At 40.5% G+C, this 25,547-nt stretch overlaps 2 protein-coding genes across 8 annotated transcripts in view; one reads left to right on the forward strand and one right to left on the reverse strand.

The window, feature by feature from the left end:
- Window positions 1-286: 286 nt before the first annotated feature.
- ric8a (RIC8 guanine nucleotide exchange factor A) lies at window positions 287-17,679 on the reverse strand. Of its 2 annotated transcripts, none has more exons than XM_085778228.1 (14): window positions 17,446-17,679; window positions 13,971-14,018; window positions 11,966-12,179; window positions 10,303-10,454; window positions 10,112-10,192; window positions 8,770-8,869; window positions 8,381-8,568; window positions 7,879-7,973; window positions 7,615-7,765; window positions 6,735-6,830; window positions 6,483-6,627; window positions 5,737-5,881; window positions 3,545-3,664; window positions 287-1,919 (listed from the first exon to the last, which is right to left on the reverse strand). In XM_085778228.1, exons 1-14 carry the CDS (start codon window positions 17,539-17,541, stop codon window positions 1,778-1,780), a joined length of 1,773 nt encoding a protein of 590 aa, XP_085634354.1. In that variant the 5' UTR covers window positions 17,542-17,679; the 3' UTR covers window positions 287-1,777. The 2 variants fall into 2 exon arrangements, with proteins under 2 accessions (XP_085634354.1, XP_085634356.1); XM_085778230.1 differs by having other exon boundaries at window positions 1,544-1,919; window positions 10,303-10,404; window positions 12,015-12,179.
- Window positions 17,680-19,381: 1,702 nt separating this feature from the next.
- ppp6r3 (protein phosphatase 6, regulatory subunit 3) overlaps window positions 19,382-25,547 on the forward strand; it is a 36,235-nt gene continuing 30,069 nt past the window's right edge. For all 6 annotated transcript variants that reach the window (XM_085778231.1, XM_085778232.1, XM_085778233.1 and 3 more), the window contains exons 1-5: window positions 19,382-19,565; window positions 23,535-23,701; window positions 23,852-24,085; window positions 24,851-25,037; window positions 25,219-25,356. In XM_085778231.1, coding sequence (XP_085634357.1) covers window positions 23,859-24,085; window positions 24,851-25,037; window positions 25,219-25,356 — 552 coding nt within the window. In that variant the 5' untranslated portion in view covers window positions 19,382-19,565; window positions 23,535-23,701; window positions 23,852-23,858. The remainder of the gene's footprint in view (window positions 19,566-23,534; window positions 23,702-23,851; window positions 24,086-24,850; window positions 25,038-25,218; window positions 25,357-25,547) is intronic.

Genomic DNA, 25,547 nt, shown 5'->3' on the forward strand with positions numbered 1-25,547 from the left:
TCTATTATAATACTTGACCTTATAAGCCATTATAAAATGCTCTATAATGTGTTATGCTTATTGTTATAAAGCCTTATGGTAATCTATAAGTGTTTATAATTATAGTTATACAGTGCTATAACTGCATTATAACTCATTATAAGTATGGTTATAATGTGTTATAGAGAAGATAAAATAAAGTGTTACCCAAGTGTCAAAGGGACCAATGATGATGATGGGGCAACACTTTCCCATTTTTGAAAATCAACACTTAACACTGCATCAATAATGAGACAAGACAACTCCGTCATTCAAACACATTTAATGTATATTAAGTCCATGCTAGTTGGCAGCTATACAATAACAATATAAACACATTCAATATGGAATGTCTGTCAGATTATAGACTCTCTCTTTGCACAAGAATATTTCATCTAACTCACCTCTCTGCAGTTTCACGTTTCACATCTAAAAATAGAGCATCTGCAGAGCTTCATGAAAAACAGCAGGCATCTAAAATTCCTCTTGTTTAAGTCTTTTCAAAAAATACAGCTGGATCTATTGTTGCAAACTGATCAACATCTCTTTGGCTAGCTTTCATAATTCTCCTCCTGTTCTCATGACAAGTAGAAATGACACATTGTCTGATCACGAAGCGCTCAAACACAGACAAGACCCTCTTCCCTGCTGTAGTAGCTCTAAATGCAAACTGTGGTCAGGAGGCCGGTGGAGTGTCCTGTTTGTTGAGAAGACTGTGACTGACCGTTGACATGCTCGTAATAAGGACCTAGTGACGTGAGCTGCCCTGAACCACACGGAGGTTCAGGTTCTGACAGAAAGAACACGCAGAGCTCAGCCACACACACACACACACAAACACACACACACCAGAGCAGAAATGTTCAACTTTAACATCAGCAGATCACATCACATGATTGTCAACCACCTCCTAAAGCCGACCTGACTGATTCTCCAACCATTAGGTTTAAGTCCGTCATAATATAGAGGAAAAACTGGCTGCAAACTAGTTTTTCACTTTAGTTTGTCAGAAGTAATGTGTTGACATGTAGTCATGGAGCTGTAAGCAGACTTTTCCCCTTGTGGTGCATTCAGGGGCACTCTGAAATTGGGGATTTGGGAGTTTCACAGTCTGAACATTTTTCATACAATAAATGACAAAACTGATGTTGTGTATTAATGTGTGTGTGATTTGAGCGCCAAAACATATTTTTTGGAATCTGAGCAATTAGCCAAGCTAAGGCCATGTACAATTTTCAAGATCTATAAGCATTTTAAGTCAAAGGGGCCAGAATTTCACTTCACCACCATGAATTCAGCAGCTGTCAATCAAAAGAAAGAGCATCTTGATTAAATAAGTTGACTGAAAAACAACTTTGCATCTTGACCGTTCAAACCTACATGAAAACATCTTCTTTATGCAGCTCTGATGCTCTGCCACTGGAAGATGTTTCATATTTCAGTCCAATTATCATTTTAATATTTTCCTTTACACTGTCTCCATACAGTCCTGAAATGGACTGAAACTAATGAGTGGAAGGAAATAGATTAGTGCTAAACCTTGGAAAACAGTAAAACAGTGGTGTTTTGGTACACATAAAAAACAGTGATATGATCCTTCAAACTGCCTAAACTAATCCCACCTGTTCACACTTCACACCCCCATCAGAACATCAAACAAACAGGAAGAGGCTGGACCCTGTGGCATGTGAATATTGTAGATAACAAGTTGTGACTGTTACAGGGTTTAAATCTGTCTCTGCATTTCAAACTTCTGTTTTTAACCCTCATTTTCACTGTCTGAGTTCCTTGGTTCCTCTTGCTGGAACAAAGGATTGTGGGCCAGTTTACACATGTCCTCTGCAGTCATCTCTCGCATCTTCCCGTCCATACCAAGCTGCATGGGCTGGATCAAGTTGGTCCTGCAGAGAAAGATGGTTCAAATCCAGTGAGTGCAGGTTTGAAGGAGCCTGAAGCACTGAGAGCTAAAAGCTGTGGAGGAATAACTCCTGAAAACACAATCCTGTTTAAAACACTGACAAATACACAAAATACTAATGTATATAATGAATCAGAACCAAACAACACAGTGTCTGCACTGTGTTAGCCCTGGCCTTAATCACTGCAACATGACAGTAAATTACAAAAAAACACTGTTGTCTTTTGATGAATGATATGATAGCATTAATAAGCTGCACTCACTGACAAACACATTGCATTTCCTCTGATTTCATCATAAAAAATAGCCTTTCAGGAACGACATCACACTCTCAGCCCATAATACCATAAATTCATCATAAATATAGAAATATTTTTTAATGCAATAGATACTGAATTAACATTTTTTCAGTGAAAGCATTTCAGTGCCATAGGGGCAGTATTGATTGCTGTATATTTTAGTGTTATACTCGGCTTTCTACTGTGAGCAACAATTCTGAAATGACATCCAAAACATGAAGTTGGTTTGTGTCTCTCGTTCCCGGTTGAGTTTTATTTTGAAGTTTCTGTCTTGTCTTCCTGTCCTTTCCCTCCAGTGATCACCTCATGCGTCTCACCTGTGTCTGATTGCACCACCTGTGTCTCTAGTTTCTCCCTTGTGTATTTCACCTGAGTGTTTTCCTGTTGCCCTTTGTTGGATCGTCTACATTCGTCCCTTGTGTTGGTGCTCAGTTGGTGCTTTTCCCCATGAGTTTAATGTTCAGAAGAAGCTCCCGCACACTGTCTCACTCTCAATTAATTTATTAAAGCAACGTTTCGGTCACAACTGTGACCTTCATCAGGCATATGAAAAACATTTCAAACATGATTCATATATATACAGATATTCCCGGTGGGACTGACCAATCAGCTCTGGATATCCCTTTTCTTTGTATATATAGAATGTTGGCTATTTATTGTGATATTATAGCCCCTATATCTGTTGTTTTTTATAAAAAACTAACAAATAGAACTTCTTAACAATTGGCACAGCTGCCCCTATTTATATACATTGTATTGTGTTGTGTATTATATCGTGTTTATATATAGTATATATATACTTTTACATTTTCTTACTCATCATGTTATACTTTATGATGTGTCTATGTGTTAATTGAATGTTGTCGCCCCCCAACAGGTGAAGCTCATCACAAGTTGAGCCCCCCAGTCCCCTGATTGGTCAGTCCCACCGGGAATATCTGTATATATATGAATCATGTTTGAAATGTTTTTCATATGCCTGATGAAGGTCACAGTTGTGACCGAAACGTTGCTTTAATAAATTAATTGAGAGTGAGACAGTGTGCGGGAGCTTCTTCTGAACTCAGTACTTTGGGTTATGCCCTCCTCCTACGCACCTGCATCTTCAGGTGTGCTGAGACCCTTCACTTGTTTTTGGAACCCCCCATGAGTTTAATAAATTACCTTGCCATACCAGTTTCTGTGTTGGTGTCTGCGTCTCGGTCCAGTTATTCCAAACTCTGACAAATGTGGGAGTTTAAACCAGTCCATGTGTCCTGTACTGTGTGTTTGTGTTTGTGTTTGTGTGTGTTGTGCTGTGTTCATTAACCTGGACAGTTTGTCAAACATCTGGACCAACTTCATGGCTTCATATTCCTTCTGCTCCTCTGTCATTCCCTCCATGGGATTAGGTTGATCCTCTTGCACGACTCCTGTTATTGGGTTTATACTGGAGACAAAAGACAAACAGAAAACGGCAACGTTTTACAAAAACTAGATCAAAAATCATCTTTAGTTCCAAAGGTAATTCATTTAATGTCGTCTCTGCTCTCAACCCAGCTGTGTTGTCACAGGCGCCCCATGTGTTGAGGCTATAGTCCTCGTGCAGGCGGCCCCGGTTCGAGTCCCGCATCGGACGGCCCTTTCCTGCGTGTCATTCCCCCTCTCTCTGCCTCCCCATTTCCTGTCACTCTCGACTGTACTGTCAAATAAAGGCATGAAAAAGCCAAAAAAAAAAAAAAAGATCCAAACTCTATTGGATGTGAGGGTATAGACAGTTCTGTGATGCACATAATGACTTCACGTGATGTATTATGTTGGAACAGAGGCATCTACTTGAGAGGAGAACAATGACTGGTGACTGGAACTGGAACAGTTCAGGGTTTCTGGTCTCTGGAGAAGATGGGACTCCTTCGAGCAGACTGTCCACTAATCAAATGGTCAGTGCACATTTGAATGTGTGTGTATGATTTTTTTTTTCCATTGTAAAGCACATTTAGTGGTTGATAAGACTAAGAAAAGCTCCATATAGTCTATTTACCATACAGGCATCAATAGAGGAACCTGCAATGTAAGGAACAACGTCATTGGACCGATAAACAATAAAGGCTATCTTCAAGTTGGTAAGTATACCTGGTCTCCTTAACTGATAATTCCTTAACTGATGACTTTGCTGTTGCAAACCTCATGTCTTGGAGACTCGGGTAAGGAGCAAATGGAAGCTGTCAGCTGGCAGTGAATTGAATCAGGGGTTGGAGGGCTGATAGTAAATCCAATCATGAGGTTCTGTTTACACTATCTGCAGCTCACACCTCCCCACGATGTTCTCCTGAATCCTCAGGAAGCTTGAGCTCAAAAACTCTGATTGGACCACTCTCTAGTGCCTCAGAGGGTCCTACTGTAGCTGCTGTGGAAGCAAGTGTGAAGAGGTGATAAAATCTTGGGGCTTCGTTGGTTCAGGTGTGTCTTGAAATTGCAGACAGGTATTAGGAGGTCAGACAGACTGTGGCTAGTGTGGTCACAGTTATCCAATTACCAAGATGTTTAAGTGCTTAGTTCCCTGGGAGAGCTCTCAGACAGATTCCTGTGAAACCTCTCACTCTGGAACAACAGCTCTTCACCCAGTCTACGTGTGTGTGTGTGTGTGTGTGTGTGCGTGTGTGTGTGTGTGTGTGTGTGTGGTGGACGGTCATGTCTGTTTTCTCCATGGAGGAAAGCCTGAAGAGAAAGCTCTACATTTACCTTTTAGTTCATGTCCAAACTCTTACTTATGATCATCATCTTTGATTAGTGGTACAATTTCAGTTTCAAGAGGCCAAAATGATGAGCTCAGAGTGTACGCAACGCTCTGGTGTAGGCGTACCAGTCAATATGTTACCTGAATACCTTGGCACTAATTTACTAGGGTACAGACTGCACGGGAACTGGAAAACAGGCGGGGCGGGACGGGGCGGGACGGGGCGGGGCAAGCAGTGGTTCATTTGCATTTAAAGGGACAGGGACTGAAACCAGCCGTTCTGAACAGGGCTATTTTGAGCGGATGAAAAGAGCTGTGATGTTTGATCCTTGGGGTATTTTGACCAAAGCAAGTCACAGACATGTCTTTAAGACACCTGGAAACTATTTCAATTTGTGGAAAAGGGGCATAATATGTCTCCTTTAAGGACTGTGACTGACTGTGAGGTCTGCCTCTATCCACCTTGATTCATAGTGCATATCCATAGAATACATAGATGATATAAAATGTATTAAAAGTTTAAATGAAAATAAGTATGAGTCTGTGGGAGTCTACAGGTGTCCATGTGTTAGTTAACCAAAGCTTTAGAGATGAGGTAAGAAGCTGAGAGGAGAGCAGCTGCTCCTTAGTGTTAAAAGGAGGCAGGTGAGCTCTTTCAGGCCTTTCATCATGATGCTTCCCAAGCTCATTTAGAAACTACCAAATGTTGTTTTTGGAAAAGGTGCAATTAAATGCAACATATCAGACAGTGAGTTAGTGTGACACAGAGTTGAGGTGGTACTGACTGGTCCTTGGCTTCTCTGTACTCCTCAGTCTCAGAGTCTTCATCTTCAGAGTAGACTCCAGAGTCTCTGCCTCCCCTCAGCAGTCCTCTAGCAGCCAGCAGACCTGCAGCGTTACCGTACCCAGTGTACTTAATAAACCTTGAAACTGGATAGAAAACATATTGGTATTACTGTTAATATAGCAGCGGCATTTGGACACATTAAGAGACACAACTTAATCCAGTGCAGGCTGGTGTAAAGGTCTGAATATTAAAGTGAAAGCTGTACCAAACTGTATCAAGATTTGGGTTTAGGACAAAGGTTTTATTATCCACACGATCAAAGTCAAATCTTTTGAATAGTTTGGACAAGATTTATTTCTCTAAAGGAGGGGCAATCATTTTAACATATGCACTGGTGAGTGATTTTAAACATGGTGAGGGTTTCAAATCACAACATGTTTGTTTAATCATAGCTAATGGGCTCTATGCACCGCTCCACCACTTCCTGAATTTAAGGCAGGTCCTTCATTTCCTGTCCAAACTGATTAATCCAGGTGTGTCTGACCATTGTGACTACTCAGACACACCTGGATTAATCAGTTTGTCCAATAATGTAAGACAGGAAATGAAGGACCTGCCTTAAATTCAGGAAGTGGTGGAGCTGTGCATAGAGCCCACCTACATTTGATCAGTTGTGATGGTCAATGTCTTAAAGTCAGTCACACAGAAATCAACATGATTTGTCAACATATATATTTTCCTCACCACTTTCTTTGCACAGAACAAAGAGGAATTCTGCAGCACAGTCCTTGACGTCAGTGTCGATGCTTGTCATGAGGCGGACTAGTTTGTTCCTCAGGGCGTTGCCCACCTCTGGTTTGTTCTTCACATCTCGCAGTGGGGGCAGCACCTGAACACAAACATCCACACATGGGGTACATGAGCCATCAAAAAGCAAGGAGCATTGATAATTAATCTCTTGATGATGGATTTTATTTGCCTCAGCCTGGCACTGACCTTTGTCCTCAGGAACTTCCTGGTCTCGCGGTGGATGCGGCAGCTCTCAGTCAGTAAGTTTAGTGATGGGAGAAGGGTCTCCTTCAGCTTATGTCCCTTTTGAAATGACCAGCAAACTTTTACATTCAAACAATTTCACAACAAATGCGAGCAGTCAACTGGACTACAACAGCAAGCCGAGCTCCGGCATCTTGGTTTGAAGCTAGATTCCAGTTTGAATCTGCTGATTCCTGCATTAGCTGAGACAGTGTACAGGAAGAGGACATGGATGTAGAGCTGGGCGGAGCGCCACTGCAGTTTTGTTTCCAGTCTCACACCTAAAATCTTTCCAAGAATATTTGTCTTATTTCTTGTCAAAATGTCTAATTTCTAGTCAAAACTAATCTCTTTCCACTTTAAATAAGACTCATCACCTAAAAATGTACTTGTTTTTAGATAATTTTTACTTGTTTCAAACTAATTTTCACTTGAAATAAGTGAGTTGAAATAAATTACATTTTGCGTAGAAATAGGACAAATATTCTTGGTCAGATTTGGAGTTTTCGCAGTGCACGCTAGCGTTGGCTTAACCAAAATTATATATGACCTTATTTATAATAAACCAGAATTTTTCTTATCAATGTGAATGTAATTTTTTACATGCTCCATTGAATCTTAGTGTGGAGCCACTGATTACAGTGAATTAGTTCACCAATCTCGTTTTACATGTGGACTTTTCACAGAGGATATAGTGTCTTTGCTGCTTTTACATGAGTTTTTCATCCAGCAGTTAGCACACACCTCCACCTAGTGGTGAAACGTGGTGTGGTCAATTTTAACAATTTTACATCCATTAAAATGTAGGCAAACAACAGAGGTCATGGTGGAGGACTTGTCTTACCCGGTCAAGTTTTTTCTCCATGAACTCCAGCAGCATGTTGACAGCATCCATGTTGACCCCCATGTACTCGATGGAGCCTTGTTGCACCTTGGGCATCAACAGTACATCCAAACAGGGCAGAGGGAGGTTACCCAGCAAATTAACAGTATGGCTGAGAAAAAGAGGTGGGGGGGTGGGAGTGGGGGGAGGGGCAATGACTGTATCATTCATGTAATCAATGAGCAGAGAAAACAGGCAACAGAAGCAAAGTGCATGTTGTCCTACCTGTGGAACTCCTCGGTGCGCTCGTCTCCGTCTGCGCTGCTCATCAGACAGTGTCTCAGGATGGCTACCAGACGTCTGTACTCTGCTGCCTCTTCCTTCACATACACATGTTACAGTACCATGCATGTTAAGGTGTTCTCTAAATATTTTATGTATGTCCCTAATCTGTATTGCAAGTTTTCCTGTTGCTATAGCTGTGACCATTTGATCTTCTCCTGTCAGTGCGTCAATAACGATTTGAACCTGACTGATGGTCTCAAGAAAGAAAGTCACCTCAGGTATGACATTTTTGGCAGACTTTTCCTTCAGCTTAATTATCTGGCCAAAGTTATATTTTTTCAAATATTTTGATTAAATTAGACAGTGTTGTATCGTTATAAACAGAAAGTGTTTTTTAAACATACATTATTATTAGAATTAAGGACTTTTGACAATGTAATTCACAATGATCAGTGTAGCATTGATAACAACATGCCTGAAATGATTAGATTATCTTTGGTACCTCGTCAATCTTACGCCTCGCTGTGTCGAACGTGACATTGAACAATATTTTCAGTATCTCCATAGCTAGTTCTGTCTGCTGCCGACTCAGTGGGGGAAGCTCTTCAGGTGGGACGTCCTCTAATCCTGCCCGCGCAGTCTCCAACGTGTCTGGCCAAGACAGACCCAGCGTGGCATCCAGCTGGTTGCCTAGGATACACAGGACAGGAGGTACCGACTGATTCTTTGTCCCGTTTGTCTACAAAATCCTTTACTTCTTATAAAAGATTGTCAAGTGATGTTTGATCATTGTATTGTTTTACATTTATGTGTTGCTGAATTTAGAGTCTTGTAACAGAGAACTGATGTTAGTTAACCAGGTCACTATGGTAACAGACAGTTAGTAGTTACCTAGCAGATTGACGCCGTGGAGCTGCCGGGCCAGCTCTGCCCTGACGTCCACTCTCAGGGCAGTCAGCAGGAAGGTGAGACGCAAGTCAAAGAAACGCACCTGGACAGAGACAGCAGAGACACAGACAGTCCATCTTCAGAGTGGGGCTAAATATAGAACTGACTACTTCCTGTTTTACAGTTGTTGACTCATTCAGGGCCAAATCATGCACCATTCAGCTGCTTTGGTCTGAGACATGTATGAATGTATTGAGAAGTTTAGTGTGATGTTGTTGCTCCTCCACAGTTACTGTAGAAGTCTCCCCCTGACTAATTGAAATTGTAACAAAATGTTTTGTTAGGTCACTTTAAAGGTACATTGTGTAGGAATTACTCCCATCTAGCGTTGCGGTTGTATATCGCAAGCAACTCAATCGTATTTTTCATGCTGCATTCACGTGAAATTGGGCAGACGGCAGACGGACGACAGCCGCTGCACGTAACGGCATAAACAAGCCTCTATGTAAACAAGTGGTCCGTCAGCACGAGGCAAAACAATACACGTGACGATATGTTGTCATGACGATGTCGTATTGTTTACCTGACCCACGTTTTACCAGCTTTCTCTGGACTTCTGTGACTAAAATGACATCTGGTTTGTTACCGACGGCCGTCTGCCCGACTGCAGGTGAATGCAGCATCAGTGTAACGCTCCATTCCTCCTCACTGCGTTACCGCGGTGACTTTTCACAGACGCCACCTCCACCTGAGCCGACAGCTCCGGTGTCTCCACTGAGTTTCCGTGGTTTCCTACCGTCACGCTGCCACTGAACGTAAAAACATGGAGACACCACATGGCAGCAGCACCGAGCTTACCCGCTCCACGTAGATATGAATGATATGAACGGCTAATTCAGAGCTGAAAGGAACACTTCAGTTTGTTGATGTGGGGGATTACTGATTAATGAAAAACATACTTTTGAACTAAATAATCGATTTTGTGAATAGATAACAGGAGAAGTTACACAATGTCCCTTTAACCTTTGACCAACACAGTCTCATCAGTTCACCCTTGAGTCCAAGTGAACCTGTCAAATTTAAAATTTGCTCAGAGCCTTCCTGGGGTGCTGAGTTCATGAAAATGGGACAGATGGACAATCCAGTGACATGTTTCCTGCCATAACAGCCATCAGTGTGGATGTATAAAAACATTTGTACCTGGGTTAAAAATTGGACCCATGATCGTACAGCTCAAGAAAACTAAGGACAATAGTGGGAAAACATGCAAACACACTAAAATACATCGAACAAACAACACACTGCCATGGATGATTCTCTTGCTTTGAGGCAACAATGTCCATACCTCATGGTTCCAGGTGGGATCATGACACTGCTTCAGCCTCTCTGCCACGCCCTTTATCAACTGGAGATCTGCAGCTACTACCTGTCATCCATCCATCAGAGGTAGATATCATAGATGAGCATCAACACAGGCTGAGGATTTAAAAATGTATGTAATAGGTAGAAAGAGACACAGAGCAGAGAGAGACTGACCTGTCCCGTCTGATTGTGTAGCAGGATGTTACAAATGGACTTGAGAGCCTCGACAATCACTTCCTGGTCAGGGTTTTCTGAAGGTGGGGAGGCTTCTTTCACCTCACTGGATTCATCAGCTGCCTCCCCCTCTTCTCCCTCCTCCCCCTCCACTAGGAAGAGAAATCCAGCGAAAGTCAAGTTCAACTTATATTTAGACTGCTTTTAGGATAAAGGTCTCATGAGAAGAAGAGACAGGCGATAAACATAGCTGCTGGTAGAAGAGTGGGTAGACACTAAAATGAGCAGTTGGGTTTTGTGCATGAACTGTGAGCAACATATAAAACAGAAATCCAAACACAGAATTCAGCTGCAAATACTCACAATACAATTGAAAGGGACACACAAATTGATGACCTTGGCTTTGTAACTTCTAAATGTAAAACACAAGTGCATCTCTGCTAGGTTCATCACTAACTTCTTTAAAGCTATTTTCTGCCTTTATTCCAACAGCAACCGAGAGGATGACATGCAGGACCCTGATCAGACTCTCCTGGAAACACTTCTGTTGTGAGTATTTCTAGCTCATGTGTAGTTACACTGATGTTTTCTGATATTTTGTTGGCGTCTGTTCACATGTGTTTTCTCTCGGGGCTACTGTATAAAAGACTGAATTAAATATTACAGTTGCAAATTAGAAATGTCAATTTTAAAACTATATTACAAGCCAACCAGCTTACAAATATACAGTATATTCAATTTCAACAACATTTAATTAGGATTATATATTTTTTGGTAACAAATTTTATTTGACGCTAACACATTATAACCATACTTATAATGAGTTATAATGCAGTTATAGCACTGTATAACTATAGTTATAAACACTCATAAATGATCATAATGCTTTATAACAATAATCATAACACACTATAAAGCATTTTATCATGACTTATAAGGTCAGGTATTATAATACATTATAACTGTTAGTAACGTGCTGACAATGCCCACATCGATAATGCATTATAAATATAGTTATAATGTGTTATTGTCTTATAATCGTGTATAACTATCATTATAAACACATAAATTATCATAAGACTTTATAACATTAAGCATAACACATCATAGAGTATTATAACTCTATTATAATACTTGACCTTATAAGCCATTATAAAATGCTCTATGATGTGTTATGCTTAATATTATAAAGTCTTATGATAATTTATGGGTGTTTATAATAGTTTTACACATTTATAAGCCAATTATAACACATAACTATATTTATTATGCATTATCGATGTGGGCATTGTCAGCGAGTTACTAACATATTATAATACCTGACCTTATAAGTAATGATAATGCTTTATAGTGTGTTATGATTATTGTTATAAAGCATTATGATCATTTATGACTGTTTATAACTATAGTTATACAGTGCTGTAACTGCATTATAACTCAATATAAGTATGGTTTTAATGCGTTACAGATAGACGTCAAATAAAGTGTTACCTTTGAACCACCTCTAAATGCAATCTCTGCATGCAGCATGCACCTGAACACTGACTAAACTAATGGGATTTGTTTATTTCTTCAAGTGTCAGGGGACTTGGGGAGTTTCGTAAGAGACACAACACAAGAGAAACACCAGGATGGCAAAATGAAAATGTTTGACAGGAATTACCTTGGCACTCCTCCGGCTTGTTGTGGGTGGGAGTGGAGGGGCCAGCCACAGCGATGCCAGCGTAGCGGGCGAGAGTCGACATGGCGGAGCGGTTGATGAAGGGGTCCAGGCAGTGTTTGTCTCTGGACAGGATACGAACTGTTTCTAGACATGCCAGCAGACAGGAAGGCTGCAACTCCCTATTCAGGAAACCCAGCACCAACTCACCCAGATGCTGTCACACAACAGATGTGTCAGTGGTGGAGAGGTTAGTACTGATTCTTCTAAGGTTCACACATTCAGAAAGTAAAAGAAGTGTCCAGCTCAGCTTAACATGTATGGCTGTATAGGTGTAATTCATGATGTGACGTATACAAATCACAAATGAACCAGGTTACAGCTTTGATTGCTCAGTAAATCTGAACGGTGACGTTTTTAGTGAACCTGACAGCAGAATATTTCAACTACTGCCAAATCTGTGAGAGGGAATGGGATTTTTAATGCATGTGATATATTAGACGTCTGGATCTATGCTGCTGCTGCCTTGCTGTTTAATGTATGCTGAACTGAGATATTTCTGTTCTGACAGTTCTTCAGAAACATAGCCTATGTCGTCCGGCTGACGAAGCGGCCCAATGCAGGCAGCTAATACTGGCTCTGATAAATGCGTCTGCTAAGCTGTCTTGCATAATATCTTTGTGCATTTTTAGTGAAGGTGAATGCTCAAAGCGTGCACGTGTCAGTTGGATAACGAAGGCATGTGAAAGCATGTAAGCTGCACCTGAACCTGAACACTGAACTAACTCGACTTTCTTTTCCCCCCCTCATTGTTTCATCCTCTAGTGTCTGGGTAAACTAACACTGAACAATAATTTAACACACATTGTCAGTTTGTTAAGTTCTGCTCTGAAGGTGGCAAAAAACATCACATAGCATGTATATGATAAAAAATAAATAAAAGATATTCTTCTCAGAGATTTATACAAGATTTGAAAGCAGTAACAAATCTCTGAATGAGTATTTGGACACTTCTAAAACACTCTTCTAATGCTCATTGCTCTAGACTACCAGTGACTCACTTTCATCAGTTCAGAGATCAAATTTCATCAAAACTTAATATAGCCTATACACTGTGTCTCAGGGCTGTATCTTACACTCTGTTTAAAGTGATATCAAGAGAATAATATGCACCTACATAAGTAGGTGTAAGGTGCTGAGAATGCATTTAGATCAGGTGGAACATGATACAGCCTCAGAAGATCAGAGCAAACCATTTGTTAGCACCAGGTCAGTATAAGTTCTGCATTGTGCTGTGTTGCAATTTTTTCTTTTCTTTTTTTTTTTAAATGAACCTCTGAACTGATTAAGAGGGAAGCAAACTAATCCAGCATGTCTACTCACAAACACTCACATCTTATCTTGGATCAATCTCTCACTGAGAGATAAAACACCCACTGTCAGTTCAAAACCAGTGACATCTAAAAATTTCCTTCCATGATTTAACTTCTGCAATTAATTCCTTTCATTAGGACCAATTCACCTCCTCATTTTTTGGTTGTATAGGGACTTTAAAAAGGTTGGAGTTAACTGTGGGCTCTGTTTCTCTAAGGGAGAGGTGTAACGTTGATTTCTTATTCATACCTTTTGTAACTTTTCTTCCTAGACAACAGACATTCACACACAGGGAGAGACAGCATGTTAGAAAAGGTGTCAGTGTAAATGTGTATCTGCACCGATGTAAAGGAAAGTGCAGTTGCAAGTTATGACATTTTTCTTACATATTTTTAGGTTTTTAGATAAATATTTTATGAACTTTAAAACCTAAAATACTGTAAAACCTAAAATAAATACAGTGCATGTCGAAGCTAAGGAATCTTTCCCTTGGATCTTCTTTGTGTGACAAAACTAGAATGAGTGGTAATGTTTGTGAAACCATTAAGAGAGTTGTGATTATTTTTCCATTCACTAGCAGTGAGTACATGTACGTATATGCACAGAGTCGGTGTTGGGTGGGGAGTGTCAGTACCTCTCGTTCCTGCTCTTCTTCTCTGCTGAATGTAAAGCACTGGTTCATCTGAAGAACACAAAGACAGGAGGAATAAAGAAATAGGTAGGATCATGAGAGATAGAAAGGAGGAAGAGGCAAGAAAACAGATGAAGAGGATAAAAAGGAAGAGAAGGAAAGAGAGGAGAAGAAACAGAAAACATAACACGATGAATCTTAAAGCTCTGATAACAATTAAAGATATAAGAAGTAACTGCAAGATCTTCATTTATAAATCCTTTGCTGGCATCTGTCAGATTTATATTTTAGTACAAACTCTCATTTTGGACTGCTCCTGTTTGTTGTGCTAAAGTTACTTTATTTCACATTGATACAAACTTTGAACCTCTAACCATTTCAAATTAAAAGCCCTATAGTTCCAAGAGAGAGAAATACTTTATTTCTTATCAGAGACTTTTTTTTTTTTTGCTGTGCCTGCTGCTACTGTCTCTCATCTGTCTGGTTACTGGCTACTTTTTTCTTTCTACAACAATGGGTTGAACATAGCATGAACATATTGCTAAATTAAAGCAGAAGTAAGCGATCCGGTCGTTTTGGCTAACTTCTTGTCAGCCGATGGAGTTAGCAATCCCCGCCCTCGTCCCTACGTCACCACATTCAGGCGCATCCCTTGGCTGCACACACAGAGAGGACCGCCCCTTTATGCCGTTCTCTCTCCTCATTGGATAAAGGTTGTAGGATACAAGGAAAGTTTTCTCCTCGGCTTACAGCAGAGCAGAGTGACTGACAGACCCGTGTTTCAGACCAAACACCTGTGTAAGTGATTGCTGTCGGAAGATATAACTATTTAAGACTTAGGCCTATATTAACACAAACATTCCGCTTACTTCTGCTTTAAAGCAGTAAACATGATGCATAACAGGCGTGCACATTATATGACCAGTGGTTTCTCCTTGGTTTGTGTTGAAGGTCAATTTCACATATGCTTCTACTGAATATTCAAATGTATAATTTACATTTGAATATTCAGAGAGAACAGGATGAGGAGAGAACAAGGCACATGGTTGGACAAGGACATGAAGTCTGCCGAGGACCGATATGGTCAACCATGGTTTATACTCTTGTTTTACCATTTTGTTCATACAAGATCTTTGTTTAAAAGTTGACATGGTCTCACACCTGAGGTTGACACCTATGTCTTAATCTGATACTGGCGACTGAATCTGAATCTGACAGCCTATCTCCTTTTATAGATTTTCTCAGTCACTTTGATGCCATTCACACTTCAGAAATATCTTTTTCACAACTCTCAGAAGAATTCATGCATAACATCTAAATCAATAGTGTCAAATGCCAAACACAAGTAGAGGGAGGCTAACTACTCATAAGTGGAAGGCTAAAGTCCTTAAGAAGAAGCCAACCAGCAAAAACAGGCATCTCTAAGTCAATATCCACTCTGCAGAACAATCTGACCAACCCCTGGGATTATAATGAGGGTGAAGCTGCTGACAGCATGTCAATGTGAGCAATACTGACAAGGCTTCAGGGTATGAATGTGGTCATTTGATATGATTATTTGATAAGTCAGATGGATGGATGGATGGATGGATGGATGGATAGGTGGATAGATAGATACTATTAGACACTGGTTGCTTCATAATATTCATTTTTCATGAATTATCACCCAACACACACATTTGTACACATGAGCATGAATTCTATTGAATGTTTAATTTGAAAAAAGGCCATGCATTTAATTTGCCAAATTATTCTACAGTGTAACAGAAAGCTTTATTTCTGTAACAAATTTAATTTTCTCAACTCTCCACTTCATAAAGTATTGGAAAAACGGGTTCATCTTCTCCCCTAGCCAATCAGAATCAATAATTCTCAACTATGGAATGAAAAAATATTATAATAATAATAAAGGAAGTAAAACAATTCTCTGTTGTGCATGTGATACCTCCCCTCTGGTGTTAGGACTGTGTAGTCACAGCTAAGAAATGATCCTGAAGCATCTGGCTAACAGCACAGAAGTGAACTGAAGAAAGTACAGCGAATCAAGCAGCTTATATGGCAGAGTCTGTCGCCTGCAGCACTAAGCTCCTCTTCTCTGAGAGCGCTTTAGTAGAGTAGGATCTGACCGGGCTGGAGGAATCCCTATTTGTGTATCAGAGAATCTAATCCTATTGCCTTTGAGATCAACTCCCACATGGTTAAAGGCTCTGTGACTGAGAGAAGCATGCAGCGCTGCTAACCCCACAGGTAAGCAGCGCTGCATGTCCTTAATAAAGCTCAAGTGCACTGAAAGCCTGTGACACAGCTGCTCTTTAGCATACTCGGGGAAGTTAAAGGCAAGTGTGTCAGTCAAATCAACCACTCCTTGAATCTTCTCTTCCTGTGAAAATGAAAAACACTGTTTGGAAATACAAATAAGTGATAACTGATCAAGCGTAAATCATTTGTGTACGGTGTCAAGGTCTGTTTTTGTAAGGTCATGTTTCCCACTGTGGCCTCCTCGTCATTACTGCCCCCTGAGGCTGGAGGCACAAAAACATCCAGTGGTGCATAACAGCTGAAGAGAACAGCAGATGTAGTCACTGTTTTTTTCGCCCACGGTCATAGGCTGTGATGATGAACCAGTTTGACACAATAAACTTTAACGAGACACAAAGGAGATGTAGTTGTTATTGTGAAGTGTTTCAAAGGGTATAGGGGAAAATGACAGAAATGCTGGTCAGAGTGGGCATTTTCTCTCAGTGAATGAGTTTAGTGTTGAGTGGTAGCCTACAGGAAGTGGTATTTTAAATTATATACTGCCGATGGAGGATATTATCAGGTTACAGAGTGTGTATGGGATATAAGGTCCCTTCAGAGGCCAACTGGGAGCTAAGATGTTTTAAACTTTGCCATCCAGTCACTTTTAAGAGCAGAAGTTGAACTTTGGGATTTTTCCTATTTTGGAACAGTCAGCTGTAGCCTAATGACAAAATCCACTGTCCACTCAGTAAACAGTAGCCTATCCACCACACACACAGTCAGAGAGCAGCTGGTGAGCAAATTGAGGTATTAGCAGCTAAAGAGACATTTTCTCACAAATTGATGAAAACCAATCTGCACTTGTTTGTTTTTATACGGTTCAGAGTTTTGTCGGCTGCCCCCTAGCGGCCACAAACATGAATCAATTAAGCCTTAACTGGTTTAGTGTCTCTTACAGGAGACAATAAAGCTTGATTTGTATTTCAGTGGTGGAAACACAAAAGCAAACTGTGTCGCTCATGTTGTCACTGCGTTTAACACGTCTTAAAGAGCGTTTGATCAAAGATGGTGCAATAAGCTTTCCAGGGATGATGATGGTGATGATGATGATAACATCGTAGTGTTAAAACCCCTACAGTCATCCCATGTCTCCTGCGATCGAGCTATCATCTGGTAGCTGACATAAAGTTTGAACGTGTGTTAGGTGTTGTCCTTTGACTGTCGTGCTCATGTTTACCTCCTTGTTGTAGCTCTGTAGAGCCAGCAGCGCAGCGTCCTGCTCCCCCGTCTCCATCTGCTCTATGATGCTACTCAAATCCATTTTCGTCGCCATCGGGACTAGCTGGAGATTCCTCCTGGATCCACCGTCAGAGAGGGACTGTGTGTGTGTGTCTGTGTCGGTGTCTGTATCTTTGTTTCTCAGATTAAACACGCTATGGTCTGTCACCGCCCACAGATGACTGCATGATGTCTCTTCGCTGACTCCCTGACAGCCGGCGAGAGGCGATTAAGAGAGAGGATTTGTGCAGGATAAATGCTGCGTTTAGTGTCCCCACAAATAAGACGGAACGAATTTGCTGAGTTCATGAAGGGCTATTATTATTTTTATTAGGCTATTCTTATTATTGCCATTATGGTTCTAGATAATGTTTGATCACACAGTCTGATCAGGCTATGTTTCAAACTGCCTTTAGGTGTGAAAGTGAGCGTGATTGTGTCTGTGCGTGGATGGATGGATTAACATTGTGTCATTTGTATTCCCTTTTATTTATTAAGTTATAATGGAGTGTAAATGTGGTGAGGATTCTTAAAGTTGGCCTATTCTTTATGGCATAACTGCTGTACAAATAAGCCTGATTGATTTAGTAGGCTATTTATGTCTGATCTCCATCACTATTTTCTCCCCTGGTCTGGGCTTTATGGCAATGTGTCTGGAGGAAGTTTCTCCATCTCCATCTCCACACTGCTGTCCAATCAACTGAGTAGACCCTGGTCAAGGTATAGAAATGAAGAGAATGAGGAACCTGAGCCAATCCTCAAGAGTCTCGATATGATAGCTCTTTCTTGTTTGAACAAATTTGTTTTGGCTTTCATATTGAGTTTATTTTGGGCCTTGGTGTGAATGCGTTGCAGCAGCCTACAGTCATCTGAAGAAGATGAAGAAGATGAAGAAGAAGAAGAAGAAGAAGAAGAAGAAGACATTTCCTGCTAGAGGCAACGTGTTTGTCTTGACATTTCCTAAATGTTCATGAGTCAATACAGATTTTATGAATAAAGTTTAAATCTTTTGTTTACACTGTGGATATCTTTGTTACATTCATTATAGTGAACTTATAGGCTACTGTACATTCTATATACTGATGAGCATGGAAGTGTGTGCATGTATGACAAGAGTGTCAACACATTTTACAGTTATCATCAGCAAATAGACCAAAATTATTTTTGTTGTATGCCTTGTTTATTGTTTAATTTGTTTATTGTTCAGCATTGAATCATATAGCCTACAGTTATATCATTATAAAGACAACCTTCGTTTAACATTAATTAGTTAACATCAGTGAAAAAAAGACAGTGTGACCATTCAATCTGCCCTATCCTCTATGGGACATGCATAGGCTTACACATATTACGAATAGGCTTCAGCTGTTAATTTTAATTATGATTTTGAGTATTGATCAGGGCAAGAAAAAAATATCCATGTTCACTTGGTGACTTGCCTTTTCATATATCTAGCAAAGGTGAAAATCGTTTGATTCACCACCACTCTCAGTTGGGCGTTTCTCAACGAACTAAGGGCGTGCACGAACTGTGCGAGTATGTTCGATTTACAATTCAGAGAAAACGTGCGGGTGGGACTAATGTTGAACTTTCCCCCGATTTCACCCAAATAGGATTTAACAACAAATGAAGATACTGAACGGGATTCTTAACTTCTCACATTACCGCATTTTATTATTAGAGAAATACAGTAAACGAAACATTATAAACTCCGCTCTTCCGGTACACACGGCATTCGAGCTTCACTAAAATGACATCTTGAACTGACACACTCTGTAACCAATGAAAGTTCGAGAATTGGTTTGAGCGATAGGCTCGCAGCCAATCGCTGAGCAGCGACTGTTTGAGTGACAGACGCTGCAGTTGTGGTGGGGGAAGGGGTCGCTGAAGTTGACGGAACCGCCATCTTGAAAAGTGCCCTCCGATGATCTACCTTTTCGCGCCTGTCACAATCCGTTTTAAACGTACTATTTCCCCCACCGGGTTTTCGTGTTATCTCCGCGTTCGTTTTGTCAAGGCCCAGGGCTGATGGCAAGTTAAGGTACATGCTGGAGACTCGCCGTTTACCGTTGTATATCGGTAAGTACACTTGGCAGCCCCATGCACTTGGTTGGTGCTGAAGAGACGATTAGCCAGCAGTCTCTTCTGGTAGCCGGCTAACGTTAGCTGGTTAGCGAGAAGCAGACTTGGCCATCTTAACACTGCTGTCAGACACTCTTGGTGAACCTCTAGCAAGAATATGGGTGACGTTAACGTTACATTGCAGCTCTATTAGGTATCATGAAGCCGAAGAGTTATTTAGCTAGCCAACGTGCCAGCCAGTTAACGTTAGCCTTTAAACTCACCGATACCGTTTTACCAGACGTCGCCTCCGACGTTAGTTTGATCCCGACTTTAGGTGGCCAGGTTAGCTAACAATAGCTAACGGTGGCTAGTGACGTTAGCTTGTTTGCCTGAGCCGGTGTGTCTCTGTTGCGTTAGCGGTAACTGTTAGTGTGTTTTGGGCCCTGGTGTATGTAAATGGACTGACGTTGCTGCAAACGTAGCACTTTAGCCAGCTAAACGCAAGAAACATTAGCCAGTCGCACCTTATGTAAGGGAGAGAGCAGCTCAATTATCCACTGCTCGCCTGGCCTTTCAGCCCACGTACATCTGGGATAAATATACGAAAGAAAGCAACACTATATAGCAGGGCCATCGTGTGTTTTTCATGAATGCTGACTTTGCGTGCGGTTGTGGGATAGCAGGAAAATGATCTAACTATTGGTCATGACTTAAGGTGACTACTGTATGCTGGGAGAAAGCTGTGCCGTAGCGTGGCCTAGTCTGCTGGTTTGAGGCTGTTACCTGAAAATGGACGTATATTAACGCACATTTTGGTGTCAGTGTTTAGGCAACAGTTGATTTGGTAAGGAAACGTTGTTGTCTGTCCTTTAGGGCATGCGCACACTGCGTACTTTGGGAACTTAACACGAGTCAAGTTTGACTTATCTGTCAGTGGCTGCTCGGAGCGATGTTGTTTGGCTCTCACAGCGGCGGCATCAGGCAGTCAAGGTTTGTTTTCTTGAGGTTGTACTTGGTTGCTGAGGGTATTTTATTATTTCTGGCCTTTAGTACACGTGTCACTGTTATTCTGTTGCGTTTTGGGGCTAATTAAGGTTTAAACATTATAAGGGGAAAGTAGCTAGAGTTTTCTTACTTAGAGTACCCAGACTTTGTACAATTCTCGGGGTATTTTATTGTTGTGAAACGCAGCTACAGTTACATAGTGGTAGTAGAAGTAGTAATAACATTGATAATATATGAATAATAGGCATTTAACAATAACTTATAACATTTACAATAGTTTATAATGAATAAAAATTGGCTGTTTGTTAAGCATGATTGCTGCAGGCTCTTAGTTGATATACCTTCTATTTTTTCTTCAGTGTAAGTGAAGAGTTATGCTAATGCAGCTGTGCACACAAACCCCATATTTTTATATTTTCCAAGCAAGAAAATAATGTATCTGTTCAGCAGATTAAAGAACACTATGATATCATGGTTGGTATAAAAGCCGTGGCAGCTGGTCAGTCGTCAGAATTTCATTTTCATTATCCAGTTTCTAAATTACAACTGTGATAACTGATGAATGAAGTTGCAGAGATTTATTTTGAAAATTCCAGTGCAGTCCTCGAACTGGTGGCATAGTGAAAGTGAATGTGTCTCCCACACAAATACTTTATTACAAAGCAACACCAAATTATAATTAGACTTATTTATCTGAATTTAATTTTGAGTTTGGGTTGTAATAATTACATGATTCATTTGCTGGTAACAATGTGTCTCTCCTATAGCATTGCCTTCACTGTACTGTTTTCTTTTTTATGCTATTTTAAAGAATATCCTATAAGAAAATTACTTGAATTGGAAGGGTTAATCCCCTCTAAAGTAAGGAACATTTGTGATGTGCAAGGACACTGTCCAATATTGTTCAGATAAAGAAGACATGCATTTGAAAAACAAACCAAAACAAATATTGAGGTGTGTAAATACAGTAAAGCTGAACGAAGAACACAGACAAAGGTCACTGTCTGCCATTTCTATCCTTTTCTGCTGTCTCAGGCTGTAGTTATAATTTTACAGATGTTTGGCAAATGAAACTGAAGTCTACACAGAGATAATTTTCTTTTTAACACATCTTTATACTGCATTGACAGTAAAAATGCAATTTATCGGTCTGCACCACTCGGCATGTACATGGCCAAGGAATCCAGAAGAATCAATTAGTTGTGTTAACTAGGATAAAGGATAATGCTTTAAGGAATCCATGCTTGGTTTTGAAGTGTTGACCCCTTTTATACACATGTCCCCCTACACACTAACCAATGCAAGATGGCATGTTGCCACCCCAATATGTTAATATGTTTTTAAGTAGCCTGCAGGTGGTCTGGAATCAGGCCTTTCATAAGTAAATGAGGTAAATTCGTTTATTTACGTGTGTTGAGCAAATGAGGCCACAGTTGGAGGTAAAGAGGATAGGTTGCAGTGGTGTTAGAGGTCAGGTGGAGCTACAGAAAATGTAGCTAAGCCAGCTTTCATATCCAGCAGCACACAGTATGTCCAACTTCAACAGACGGACTTTTCCATGCATCTCACTCATTAATGATTTAATCACAGTGCAGCTCAGAGGCTACCAGCAGCATGTACGGTTGCCATTTGGAAATCAATCAATACACCTTAAATGTCAATATTTTAACTTTTAGCAGCTCTCTACACAACATGTTTTACAGGTGATCAGACCTGTGTCCCAGACTTAGTTCAGTTTATTTGCAAATCATTTAAAATATACAATTCATGATCTCCAGCAAGATAAAGACTGTGAGTCAACAGTGCATAAAGATAACGTAGGTCATAAAGAGCTGCTCCTCAAGGTAATTATATCTTAAATATGACCAAACACTCCTTTCAGTGAAACAAGAACAGGTTGAATTACTTTTTTCTGTGCTGTTTTAGGACCAAATTACATGTTAGTTTAACACAACACTCTCGTCTCACTGTGCGAGTTCTCTCTTTTTTTTGACACTTGAATTTTTATTGAAATTTTGTTTACAGTGTGTCTTTTTTTTAAAGCATTGATCTGGATTTGTGACTAAGTTGTCAGTGGAGGCACTGACAACTTAAATGCCCCAACAATTCCCCAGTTTTCCGTATTTGTACTTTTTTTTTTTTTCACAGTATGGCAAGCCAGAAAAAGACTGCAACATTCACACCTTGAGCAGGCTATATAAAGGTGCTATAGTCTCAACTAATGCTTCACTGTGACATCATTTCAGAAGTCATGCATTTATTGTTGTATCTCGTATAGCACTGACCAAAATCATATTTTCATCATCATTATGGTAATACAAACATGTCCAATAAAAACATAAAAAGAGGACTGGCAGAAATGCGATAAATTAGAAGAAAAAAAATCTATTTACACAAAATAAAGGGGCAGCACGAGAGCCTAATGAACCAGAAAAAAACAACCACATTTTAGTGTCTCCTTAGTCCTTACTAACACATATACTGTATATACACGGTGGACAGCACAGAGGAGGTGACAGCCACAATGACCATAGCTCTGGTCGTGTTATCATGACCTAAAACAAGCAATTAACAGTGAGCTGATATGAACAAGCTAAAAGGACATTTGTAACTCATAACTACAGGCTGAGACTGCAGCGCCCCCTCTTGTGGATTGAGATGACCAGTAGTGACCTTTGACTGTGTTCCTCTTTGAGCAAAGCAATATACACAAATTTATTTGTTTATTGCAAGTCATATCATCACAACACTGAACAGTGTTAATGCTCATTGCAAATTTTCCTCATTTTGTGCTGTCAAGTCTTTTGTACAAACATGTGAAGGAGCTATGTCTTGTAGTACTGTGTCTTGTAGGGCTATAGACACACATTTGTGCCTATTTTGTTATTACATGTAGATGTCAGAATTGCTGTAATGTCCAAATGTGAAGTATTTTTTTTTAAACTTGTCTAATTGTGTTTCTGTTTCTCTGCCCCACAGGTGTGTGCTGTTGAACTGCTGTATGCGTGCTCTCTGTCACTCTGTCCATAACCGCTGTCTGCCTGTCTGTCCATTTGGCTAGCCTGGAATGGGCCACAACTCCCAAAGACTAGAACACACCTCTTTTTAACCTGAGCTCTGCCGTCTGGACTCCAACATAATCACAGGTAAACAGAAAAGACAGCTCCTTCACGGTCCATCAGATAATCGCTGTATTACATTCCAGACCTCTCTGATGGAAGGATCCCATCTGCAGTTTAATTTAAATTTGTGACATTTGCACACAATTCATGTTATTGGCTATGTGATCTTTTCAGAGCCAACATGTTCTGGAAATTTGACCTCCACACCACATCCCACATTGACACGCTGCTAGAGAAGGAGGATGTGACGCTGACGGAGGTGATGGATGAGGATGACGTCCTGCAGGAGTGCAAGGCCCAGAACCATAAACTGGTTGACTTCCTGTTGAGACCACAGTGCATGGAGGACCTGGTCACCTTCATCACTCAGGAACCCAATACTGATGTTGAGGAGAAGGTTAAATACAAGTAAGAGACAATGATGCAAAGAGGAAGGTGGCGCAATATGAATGGCAATTTCACAAACACATGTAAACACCGTTCTCAGGCCCTCCTCTCCTGCTGTTATTGCAATAGAGCACAGGAATGTTTGTTCAAGCCTTTTGACTATAAAAGATCATAAAATCATCTCATCTGATCTGAATGAGACGTGTGCATGTTCACAAACACAGGATGTCACCAGTGAGTTTTATCAGAGTAATGAGCAAATATGATGGGCCACTCCCACTTGAAACAATCATTGATCATGGCAGTTGGCATATTGGTAGACCCAGAGCGTGCATACAGAAACGGGTGAAATTCTGTCAGCTAAAATTGGAAGTACTTGTTTATGGTGTTTGGGGGGGGGCTACCATCCTTTTCCCTGATTGAATGAATAATTGATCCATAGTTTATTATCTTGAAAACTAAGTAGGATATCAATAAGCGTAATACAGCTTTTGATTCACAGGCCAGGATCAGTTAGATCTAGGTTCAGGAGATGTCAGAAAAAATATCAAGGAAGGCTTAATGGTCCAGGAGGTTTTTTGTGAGTAAATGTGAGTCATTTGCCAAGTCCATGGGATTTACAGTGTGACCTTTTTAAAGACAAACTTAGTTTACAATAGTTAAATGCAGTTTACTCTTTAGGCATCCAAACTAATCAGGCCCCATTATTCTTTCTAAAAATGAACTTGCTGACTATCTATTACAACACCGTATTCAACATTAACAATCACATTTTGTTTTTTCCAGGTATCCCAACATATCATGTGAGCTGCTTACATCAGATGTGAGCCAGATAAACGAGAGACTGGGAGAAGATGAAAAACTGCTGATGAAACTTTATGGCTTCCTCCAGAGCGAGCCGCCTCTCAACCCGCTCCTGGCCAGCTTCTTCTCCAAGGTCCTGTCAATTCTTATAGGACGCAAGCCAGAACAGGTAGGTTTGTCATTAACAGCGTCTCGTATTTGAGAATGGGATGCTCGTTGTTACCATATATGATCTTTCCAGAAAATAATCAAACAATTATCAAGAGTGATCAGTTGAAATGATTGTCACTGTTAAAATTCAGCCAAGGACATAATAACATACGGCTTGTGTGCTTTGCATGTGTTTACAGATTGTGGAATTTCTGCGGAAGCGGGATGACTTTGTAGACTTGATGATCAAACACATTGGGACATCTGCCATCATGGACCTGCTTCTCAGAATGCTCACCTGCATTGAACCACAACAGCTACGACAGGATGTTCTCAATGTGGGTAGCACTCACTTATTTGCGCCAAGAATGATCTCCAACATCTGTTTTCACTCATCAAATCATTTAAATTGGACCACAACAAAACACACAAACAGCTTAACATATTTTGCTCACTGTGAAGTTGTATGGCTCAGTAATCATTTGTTTATGATTACTGTGTTGGTGTCAGTCATTTGCAATACAAACAG

The sequence above is a fragment of the Trachurus japonicus genome, chromosome 6, assembly GCF_045865225.1.
Source record: "Trachurus japonicus isolate A0001 chromosome 6, Traja_1.0".
In the NCBI taxonomy this organism is placed as follows: domain Eukaryota; kingdom Metazoa; phylum Chordata; class Actinopteri; order Carangiformes; family Carangidae; genus Trachurus; species Trachurus japonicus.